The sequence below is a fragment of the Asterias rubens genome, chromosome 3 (genome assembly GCF_902459465.1).
Source record: "Asterias rubens chromosome 3, eAstRub1.3, whole genome shotgun sequence".
Classification (NCBI taxonomy): Eukaryota; Metazoa; Echinodermata; class Asteroidea; order Forcipulatida; family Asteriidae; genus Asterias; species Asterias rubens.
In genome coordinates this window covers 20,708,210-20,719,601 of record NC_047064.1, presented here as the reverse complement: position 1 = coordinate 20,719,601, position 11,392 = coordinate 20,708,210, and the positions used below count along the sequence as shown (strand labels likewise).

The following is an 11,392-nucleotide window of genomic DNA, read 5'->3' as shown; positions in this document are numbered from 1 at the left end:
ACAAAGGTTTTTCATACGCTTTTCATGGACCAACTCGCCCGATCCAAGGCCACATGTCCCTTTTTGAACAATGACAAACTTTGAAAAAACAAGCAGCTATTTACGTGCGGCCTGATCAGTGATTAGTGACATTCTTTTTTACCTCCAGCTGAGGTCGTTCTCTGAATGACGTCATGTGCATATAAAGTCTATTGGTAGATAAAACTTCATCGTATTTTTGTGTACATATTTTTACATTTAACTCTTTATACAGTTGAATGTTATTATTGTTTACATTTGCATTTTACAGTTTAAACACTTTACAGCTTTTGAGCAAATCGGTTGATCAAAAACCAAAAAGCAATTCCAAACTGACATCACTCTTCAACAGTTATCTTAAAAATTAATTACACTAATGTAAACAAAAATTGGTTACCATAACAAAACCAATAATAACGCATCCACTTTATACAATATTTTCCATCTCAAAGTATATTTCACTTTCAGATGGCTCGGTTCTTATCAAAATTGAATGATAAAACCCAATTAAAAGTGACGCAATAGTTTTTAATTTATTCGGCACTAATCATTATGACCATGAAATACAAATAGGAATCCCATTAGTTTAACATGATCGTTTGTAACATTTTATCGTCGTGGAGATAACAGTTGGTATTTTTTAGGAACTTGATCTGTGACATTTTCAAAACTCTCTGTCACTTTTGATACATGTGGATTCTCTGATTTGAGCTTTGAAACTACAAACTAAAAACACTATTTCTTGTGATGAGTGCATCTACTTTGTAATAGTCAACTTTCTCATTGTCTGACCACTTAGTTTCATTCCTGTGGTTTTGAATGATGTATAAAGTATGCCAGCCAATAGGAGTAGAGAAACTGTCTGGGGTATTTATGAATGATTAATAAAGTATGCCAGCTATGATGTAACGTTGGATTGAGGATTGCACTGGTAAACTGATTACACTGGGTTATGCTTATTACTACAATCCGAGCCCAACAGGTTACGTGTTGAGCGACCCCAACCATAATATGGTGTAGGATTTTAAGATAGGTTTGCACTAACACCATGTGGATATCTCTTTTGAGTAGTGGTGGTTCTGAAAAGAACCGGTGGTTAACGACTCAACGTTTCGATCAGTATTCTCTGATCGTCTTCAGGAGAAACTACTCAAAAGAGTATTCACATGGTGTTACCACAAACCTCTCTCAGTTATATACTTCCACTATGCAAATTTTAAAATCCTGTGTTGGATTTTGTTAGAGTGAGAAAGGATCCTAGTGAATCATTTAAGGGAGTTAAGCCCGGTTCATACTTCCTGCGAAATGCAAAGCGAATTTGACATGAATTTGACGTCACGACCCTCCTTGCGAATTTGTGACGTCAACATTCGCTTTGCATTGGCATTCGCAGGAAGTATGACCCGGGCTTTAGTGTTTAACCAAGGTGTGTACTGTCAGGATAATGTACTCAGTGCTGGCTCTACCTCATCAAGACAACATTGAACCCCGTCTTAATGTAATACTTCTCTCTCGGTCACTCTTGATCAGACACAAGACACCTGGTAATTGGTACATGATGCAGCATCAGCCCCGCCCCAAACCACGCTCTCATCATCCAACTGGAAGGTGTTATCAGTCACCCCTCTCCTATGCCCATTCACAATCTTACCTGTTGGAGGGAGAGGAGTGGCTCCATTTGTGATGTGACCGTTAGGGTGTATAGCATGACCGTTCTGAGTCAGGTGAGGTCTGTTGTTACACTGGTCGCCTGAATTGTTGTTTGCACTGTGCTCCGATGAGTTGTCCGATGAGGTTGCGCCGTCGATACTGGATTCGGGGGAGCTTTCATCCGATACGGAGCTCCCGTCACTCTTATTTTGGTAAACTGAGAGTTTCTTACTGCCACCGATTCTGTATGGTGTGACCTTTCTCTTGGTCTTCTTTAGGTCTATATTGATTCCACAGTCTCTTGATTTGGAGTTTCCGTTAAGCGGACTGCTTGTGTCGGATTCCTCACTGGATCTATCTCCCACTGACCATGATAACGGTCGAGTGTTAGGAACTGCTTTCTCAGACGGTTGTGCCTTTTCCCTTAGTAAAACTAAAGGTTCTTCAGCTTTGGCCTTGTAGTGTGTCCCATTTGTGGCGACTTTAACCGGGTGGCACTGGGGGTTTACACTGTCCATTTTGGCAATCCCTGTTTGTACCTTGGTAGTGGGGCCAGAATCAGGGATGTACACGGCTACAAGTTTCTTTTTCGATCCGTGCCCGTTACTCGGTAAAGGGAGTGTGTTCGGTCGTCGACTGTGGTTGGAGTCGGAACTATTAGTTGACCCCTCTGACAAAGTGGACTGCAGGCTGCTGCAGGATCCCTTACTGGAGAAAGAGTGCTCAGATATGGACGATTCCATTCCCTTTGCAGGGTAGTTCTGATTGGGGCTTGTGATGTTCACCTGCTCTGCATCTCTGGCCTGCTGTCTCTGTTTGTTGACGTCGGGCTTGGCCGGTTTGCTGGATCGTTGCTCGGCTGCGACGTCGGCAAGGGAATGATTGGGATGCGAGCGTGCTCTTGCTTCATTCACTGTGAGCTGACCCCAGACCGGTAGGCTGGTAGGTCTGTGAAGGTTATGCCTCTTACTCCACACACCTAGATTATCAGTCATCTGATCACCACCTAGGCTTGGTCTCATCTCATGCATGACGAGCGGCTGACTCGGAGACGTAGTAGGTTCACTGTAACCATAACCCTCACTTGAGCTTTCTGTAGGTGTGCTGTAAGGTCGACCATACTTGAGATCTGAGGTGAACCTCTCGATGTTTTCATCTGAGTAGTGGAGGTTCTTGGGGTCGACGATTGGAGCAATGGCTGAAAGATCGATCAGATTCAGATCAGACTGGGCTGAGAGACTCGTACTGATGGTATCCGGGGACAAGAGTCTCTGACGCTCATTCTTCTCTAACATTGCACTCGACGGCATGTACCGCGTCCCAAAGTCATCCGATGAAGAGACTTCACCCTGGTGAGGTGCATGATGCGATGAATCTACTGTGGTGACTCCTAGAGGGCGCTCCGGCAGACTACGAGACTGAGTACACGTAGCGACTGTCATCCCCTCTGAGGTGGGGTTGATGGTCGGGCTGACCGTACGATGTTTGTCCCACAGAATCATCAGCTCAATGATGCGCTCTTCCACACACAGAGCGGTGAGGCGTGCTTCGGAGTCGTGATCCCAACAATCCTCAATAGTTTCTTTCAAAGAACGAAGCGCCTGAAGATGCAAGACAGTTAAAGACAATCAAAACACTATCCAAACCCATACTCTAGTCTCAACAATAATACACAGTTACTTTTATAAAGAGGTTTGTGCTTGGGGGTAAAGCAAGCACAGGGATGATGGACCAGCTTAAGGGGCTGGGGTGGAATTCACAAAGAGTTAAGATTAGTTTAACATGTATCTCAAGTTACTTAGGACTAGCCGTAAGCTTTTAAAATCTCCTAGGACAAGTCCTAAGTTAAGACTAGTCCCAACTCTTTGTGAAATTGACCCCTGAACCCACTTGCTACATGTATAGAGCGAATGTCTTAGTGCACAGCCACAATCATGAAAACCACTGATGTAGCAGATCGCTGTGTCAAGGATGAATAAAAAGTGCTGGAGTTTATTGACAAGATTTCCAAAGAGTAACTCAATATTTATCTACCATTCATTTGGTGTCTTTGTAAAAAAAGTGTACCCCTGATAGTGGCTGTGCACCTTAACAATCATTGACATTTACTTTCAAGGAGGGTAGTGACTTGGGGTAAAGAAAGCACTTGGATGTAGGAGCAGTTTAGAGGGCCTGAATCCTCTCTCTGGAGAGAACGTCTCAACAATCTTTGACAGTTTCTTACCAGGGACATGGGGCCGGAAGGTAAAAAAAGCAAAGTTTGAAAACTTGACAGAACTCCAAGAGCAACTTAAAGGGTCTGAACCCATGACCTGTACTATTTCTAAAGCAGATACAGACCTTGAACTTCAATCTTGAAGGGGCACAGCAATTTTCCTGAATAATGTATGCATTGGAACTTTGCAAAGAGCACCACAGCAAAAGCACAGGGCACCATAAGCCTTTTTGAGATGTGGCGGACACAATGCTACAGCACTATAAGTTTTGGGTAAATTGGTGTGTATACACCCAAACCAAACAGTACACTCCTATCACATGTATCACGTCCGCCATACTTCAAAAAGGCTTATGGCAATGGACCGTTCCGGCTTTCCACTAAGCTCCGCCCACCGCACACGTGAGCAAGAAACGTGTACGAACTCTCCCAATGACATTCTGCACGATTCCGCCGGGCGTGACAAATATACGCGCACGCATGACCGAGTTTGTCCGACCACAATCATTGCTGTGATTGGTCAAATGGGTGAACGTGCACAGTTTGATTGATAGGCCGGATCGGTCCATTGCTGCGGGTACCGTGGGTGAATTCGAGGCCTGCAGATGTCCCATCCCAAAAAAATCCTCAGTAAAGCCTGAATCATACTTGCTGCGAATGTGAATGTGATACAAAATGGCAACGAATAACTCACATTAGTTGGCTTTTGCTGCAAAAACAGCCTTGTGACGTATAGCATTCGCAGGGAGTATGATCCAGGCTTTACACAATCTCTGATCAAAACTAACATTTCCAAACTTTTTGTTCGTTTTACCTGGTTGTTTTCTTTCCAGGCGTCAGGGAAAGCAGGTCTCTTCCTCCCTCGGGATACATGGACCTGCATGTCTTCAAAGGTTGGATGTTGGCACAGCTCGTCAGAGAACGGCAGCTTGTATGGTGGCATTTCACCGCCTGAAAGACAAAATAAAAACATATGCTGTCATGGAAAGTTGTTATGTAACAGATGTTAAATTTGTATCGGGATAAAGAATTCATTTTTGGTTTTTACCCATATACAACGATGCGTGTTAGCACTGTATACATTGTACTCATGGGGAAAACCCTGACAAAACAAAAATATATGCTGAATTAATATATCATGGAAAGTTGTTATCTAACAGATGTTAAATTTGTGTACGGGATAAAGAATTCATTTTTGGTCTTCACACCCATATACACCGATGTGTGTTAGCACTGTATACTCATGGGGAAAACCTTGTCTTGTCTTGTCTTATTGACCATTTACAGGCAGTGGACAGTGCACACTATTGGTAATTACTTAAAATAATTATTAGCATAAAACCTTACTTGGTATTGAGTGATGGGGAGAGGTTGATCGTATAAAACATTGTGAGAAACGGCTCCCTCTGAAGTGATGTAGTTTTCGAGAAAGAAGTAATTTTCCACGAATTTGATTTCGAGATCTCAAGTTTAGAATTCGAGGTCTCAAAATCAAGCATCTGAAAGCACACAACTTCGTGTGACAAGGGCGTTTTTCTTTCATTGTTATCTCACAACTTTGATGACCAATTGAGCTCAAATTGTCACAGGTTTGTTATTTTATGCATCTGTTGAGATACACCAAGTGAGAAGACTTGTCTTTGACCATTACCAATAGTGTCCATTGTCTTTAACATTATGTTTAGTATGTGATGTTTGTGGGAGTCTCCATGTATTTAAGTTAAACAGTTCATATTTACCTCGGTTACTTACTAAAGCTTGCAGACATTAATTGTGGATTGTTTAGGTTGCTGGCAGAATTTTCATAATTTACACGCCACAGGCTGAATGCACTGCAGAGCCATGTAACTCATTACATAGTAGGCTCTAAAAATAAGTGGGTCTCATAATTCCACAAATTCATGAACCCTGCCTCTAATATTTCTCTTTGTTCAAGTGCATTGTGAGTACCTTATTGGTGGATGCATATTTACATTGTATTGTATTTCATATAAGACTGCGTATTAAATTTAGTAACATGAGTGCTGCAAGTAGTAGAAGTTGCCCCTTCAGTGCATGCATTATGTACATGGAATACAGTCATAAAACACTTACATGTACTTGATAATGATAGATGATGTATATTTGGTTTGCGGTAACACCATGTGTGTATCTACTTGCAAGGTAGAGTTGTTCTTAGGGAACTGTCTTGCTTTATTCTACTGCCGTGGAGTAGATAATCGGAGGTTCGGGAGACTTCACAGTTCTGAAAAGAACTGTCCTGCTTTTTAACTATTACCAGGGCGGATGGTATAGAAATTAGACTGGACTACTACTTTAGCTTATAGGATCGTAATTAACTGTACTGCCGCGGAGTCAGTTCTGAAATTGGTCTCAACGTTTCGACTAGCTTGCTCTAGTCATCGTCAGGAGAAGTCTCCCTAACCTCCGATTATCTACTCCACGGCAGTAGAATAAAGCAAGACAGTTCCCTAAGAACAACTCTACCTGGCAAGTAGATACACACATGGTGTTACCGCAAACCAAACATACATTGATACCTCACCATGCAATGCCTCAAATCCTATATAATGATAGATGATATTGTACACTTAACCTCATCATCGATCAATAAATATGACAAGAATTTTGAGTTATACAGTCTGCGTATTTTAATCATTCAGGATACTTTTCTACGTACATTGAACACTGTCTACACTGTACACTGCACAATGTGTATACTTGTATTGTATTGTATTATGTTTTATTCCAAACTGGAACACAACCCATAACCCTGGGGAGGGTAACAATATTATAAAAACAAAATACAGTGAATGAATAAGTCAAACGGAAAGGAATTTAACTTAGAACAAAAACAAATAATCACACAGTTTGATTTTCTTTTAAAGCAGTAAATAAAAAGATGTAAAGTAGATGTATATGACAGTTACATACGTAAATGTATGTGTGATGCCAGACTACAAATGTATTAAGTCATGCATGTACAAATGTATTAAGTCATGCATGTTATGTACATGTACATGTACAGTGTATGCTCGATTTCACAAAGCACTAAAATTCATCTTACTGTACAACTTTAGACACTGATGTAGATGTATTGCACATGATGAGTTGTAAATATCATCAGTGATGTGTGACATCACACTTTGCTTAGCAATTAAGATTGATTCGGACAATCTTGGCTCTTTGTGAAAGCGTCCCCACATGCAAACTTGTGCGTACATAATGTGTATACACTATCTGTTCAGTATTCTGCCCTTAACATTTTGGTTTAAAACCATTTGAACCGAATTAACGTATCCTTTGATCCCAAAGTCAAAACAACCAAAACTAATATTTTTTTTGACAGATGAATCAATCAAACTGTTTGGCAAAATATCTGCAAGTCATCCAACTTCAATACTGACATGTTATTTGGCACTGATAGACAAACTTAAAAAAACACTTATTTTTATTGACTATATAAAGTCTACAGAAATCCTATTTTATTTCTCAATTCCCAAAATAAAATTGCTCATTTAGTATTACAATATTCAATTAATAATCTTGTTAATAAATTGTCTTCAATGACTGCCCAGATATTGTTTCCCTTCACTGGAAAGCCAGCGGTAATTTCATAATCTGAGTCAGTTAATCAGAAATAGAATGACCTCAACAGGTGACTGTACAAATACAGGTGTCTCGTTGATAAGCTGCTGGCTCGAGGGCTAGTAATATTGCACCACCGCTAAATTCTCACGCCCGTGCTCGTGTGTGCTCAACTGACTGATATGTAGTTGGTGTCATCTCCGGACATTAGTCACAGCTGAGTCAGAGAGGTTTGTTGTAGTCAGCCAGGTATTCTTGAATCAAATGCTGTGGTTTTTTGCGTTGTGTGTGTGAAGGAAATGAATGAATGAATGAATGGTCGGAGATGAAACGTCCAAGTGCAAGTCTTTTAGATTTTTCCTAGTCGGTACCCTGCTGTGAAACCATCTGGGTTTCTTAGTATTAATTTACGTACATGTACATGTACAGTGTGTACAGTATGTGTGTACTACATGTAAGTACATGTAGTACAGATCATTGCAAATGTACACCTGACAACAAACATCGCAAAATTACCAAAGATGGATACAACACTATTTGGCTTCACAGCACAGTGAATATTAAAATAGAGATTGAACAAAAAAGTTAATTAATTAAAATTTAAAACCCATTCAACAATCTTTCCACTAACATGACTAACATGATTAGTTTGTGCACGTACGCACTATGGGCTCTCCTTCCCAACATGATGCTGATTGTAGGCCTAGCTAATCAGACATTTTCAGACATGTTCTTATCTATGCATTGGGCATGGAATTCAGGGAATGAGGGAATGATTTCGTCCAGCAATATTTTCTTAGCAAGAAGTTTCGACTAAATGCTGATATTGAGTTGCAAATCCTGTTTTACCGAGTAGCAATTGAAACATGTGTCAGCATTTTGCTTTGCTGCATGTGTGTTGTATACAAGGGAAATCGTTCACTGGTATTATCAGACGAGTGGGGACAGTAGAACAAAGGAATATAAAAGGGACATAGCTGTACTCACATTGGAATCCTTCAATTCTTTTGCCCTCACATGTTTTCATTTTTTGTAAAAATGACAATTATTTTTACGACAGTTTTCAGGATGAGTGTGCTTGCTCAAGTTTGTTTTACTGGGCAGCAATACCGACTGGTGGTGCCGACTGGTGAAGACCAGTATTTATAACTGATGTACATGAACTACTGTTATACAACTCAGGACCCTTTACCTACATGTACATGTATGTAATGAATGTCTCTGTGTCTGAAGTTGTATTCAACCTCTAAGCACCCAGCACTTTCTACAAGTTTTTCTTCTTACTGTTTTATAGTAAACAGCTGTTAGAAAACTGCAAGCAAAAATATGGATACCTCGTGACAGTTTGATGGGAACAGTCCCGAACACCCAGAGTATCCAGTCAAAGACAGTCATTTTTTCCACTGACAAGCTATGGCAGTATTCGATCCTCACTCATACAAATACTAATACATGACAAATTTAGAGCAAAGGAGACTGTGGGGCAAATTCTGAACACCAAGTATTCACCTTACATGTACACAAAATAACTCTTTAAAGGGAAGGTACGTACACCTTTGATAATTGTCAAAGACCAGTGTTCTCACTTGGTGTATCCCATCGTAAGCATAAAATAACAAGCCAGTGAAAATTTGAGCTAAATTGGTCAATGAAGTTGCGAGAAAATTAAGAAAGAAAAAACACCCTTGTTGGGCGAATTTATATGCTTTCAGATAAGAATAAAAGACTTCTGGCTAGAAGTCTTTTATTATTTTAGCGAGAAACTACCTCTTTCTCAAAACTATGTTACTTCAGAGGGAGTCCTTTCCCACATTGTGTTATACTACCAACAGCTCTCCAATGCTCATTACCAAGTAAGTTTTTAAGTTAATATGTGTTTGAGTAATTACCAAATGGGTAATCTTTATACATGTAGGGGAAAAAAACCCACAATGTCCACAGATTCACATTAAACTTTATACACAGTTTGAAGATAATGGTAGTAGAAAGCTTCCCTTAAAATATTACTTACTGAGGTGCCAGAGTTTTTCAGAAATGAGTATAAAACAATGTCACAAAAATAGTTTTCGTCTCAGGTTTAGCATGTAAAAACGTATATAACCAGTAATGGTATGTTATGGTATAATACCGTAACTGGTTAATACGTTTTTACATGCTAAAATAATGTTCGTCTCACTGAGACAAAAATTATTTTGTGACCTGTTTTCTCATTTCTCAAAAACTACAGCACCTCAGTAAGTAATAATTGAAGAGAAGATTTCTACTATCAAGTTTAGTGTAAATCTGTGGACATTTCGAAAAAGTACCTGAATCCTTTAAAAGTTGACAAATGTGTACACATGTTGATGACAATTGTACTGTGAAATCCTGTTTATATAACAAATGTCTATCACTATTTTTATTTGCAAGAATTATGTGTTTTAAGTAGTTGATTTCATAGGAAAAATGTTGTCTTCATTCAAGTTTTTTTCTGGCTGTCGATAAGCGCAAGACTTGTTATTCGGTAGAGTGTTCCAGGACTGGGGCATGGCACTGCATTTGGTTTTCTTTCATGATCCTTGATTTTTATGATTTTCATGATTTTCTGTTTTCAATAAGGGCGAGACTTGTTATTAGATACATGTAAGTGCGAGGGTTGTTAATGGATAACGTGTTTCTGGATTACGGGATGCATAAACCCACCTTAGTCCTATATTATTCACTTGAATAAGTAGACACAGCAATTGGAAATACCAGGCAATATAAGAGTCATGGTGAAGTTCAACAGGAAATAATCTGCGCCTTTCAACTTTTCAAGTGCATGTATCTACACTTGAAGGTTCCAACATGTTTAGTCTCTACACAAACTAATTGATGTTTTGTCAGTAAAATGAAGGTTCATTAGCAAAGGGGGTTCTTTGAAACCCGTCGACATTTCCGATATTAACTTTTGCAGCATCCTAACGTAAACATCCCGAGGGTGGGAAATGAGCTTGTTGACTCCAATATCGGGGATTTCCTGTCGACCTGTGAGTTTCCAAAACAGTTTTTGCTTTGCGGGTTTCTGGGTTTTGGGGAGAGCGTATCGACCCAAGTTTTTGAAACCGAGACGGAAATCAGGTTTACAGTGAACGATAGGTTGGTGACGGGTGAGCGGTTGGATTGGATGAATTGCTTGGCAGTCAAGTCAAATGATAGATGTGTATACATGAACGATACCGTGAAATGTCACGCGAGAGGGAGAGTGGGACGGCTGTTGTTGACATGGGGGTCGTAGTGTGATTTTATCACCTTCTACAGAGCAATGTCGTCTACCAAAGAACATCACGTTATTGAACCTTTGTTGGGCTGGAATTACACGCAGGGCACGGAGGCCATATCCTCCGTTGCCCCTGCCGGCGATTTCACAAAACACTGGGATTAATCATATCTCGCATAACTAGTCCCATGCGGGTCCTAACGTAGGATGTGTTCAATGCGTCTTATTGCTAAGGACAACAAAACTTAATCCGTCCTAAGTCCCAAGAAGATTAATCCTAAGTTTGGAAAAGTTTGGTGAAATCAACATTATTGTCTTGGCCTTGGTGCCCCTTCAAGGGGGTTTCCCATTAATTTTTAGATTTTGCAATGGAAGTGCCCTTTGCAAAATGAAAATGCCCATGCCCCTTTTAAAGATGAAATTCCAAGCCTGCCTTGTACCACTGAACAATTTGAATAAACATGATCCTTCATCTAAAAGGCTAGCAGACATATCTTGAATTGATATGCACTGCCCACGGAAAACAAACAAACAAACAAATGAACAAACAAACAACACCTTAGTAAATCAGGTTAAAGCTCCAAGTCTTGTTAAGATAATTTGTAAAGGAGAAAATAGAATTACATGTAGCTGATGCAAACTGTTACAAACCAAATGGTATAAATGGCAAAAAAAAACTAACA

General features: G+C 39.9%; 1 protein-coding gene across 2 annotated transcripts in view; it reads right to left on the bottom strand.

Annotated features, from left to right (window-relative positions):
• Nucleotides 1-11,392, bottom strand: part of LOC117288204 (bone morphogenetic protein receptor type-2-like) — a 32,988-nt gene continuing 21,596 nt past the window's right edge. For both annotated transcript variants that reach the window (XM_033768953.1, XM_033768954.1), the window contains exons 8-9: nucleotides 4,698-4,834; nucleotides 1-3,269 (exon numbers count right to left, since the gene is read on the bottom strand). In XM_033768953.1, the coding sequence (XP_033624844.1) occupies nucleotides 1,545-3,269; nucleotides 4,698-4,834 (1,862 nt within the window). In that variant the 3' untranslated portion in view covers nucleotides 1-1,544. The remainder of the gene's footprint in view (nucleotides 3,270-4,697; nucleotides 4,835-11,392) is intronic.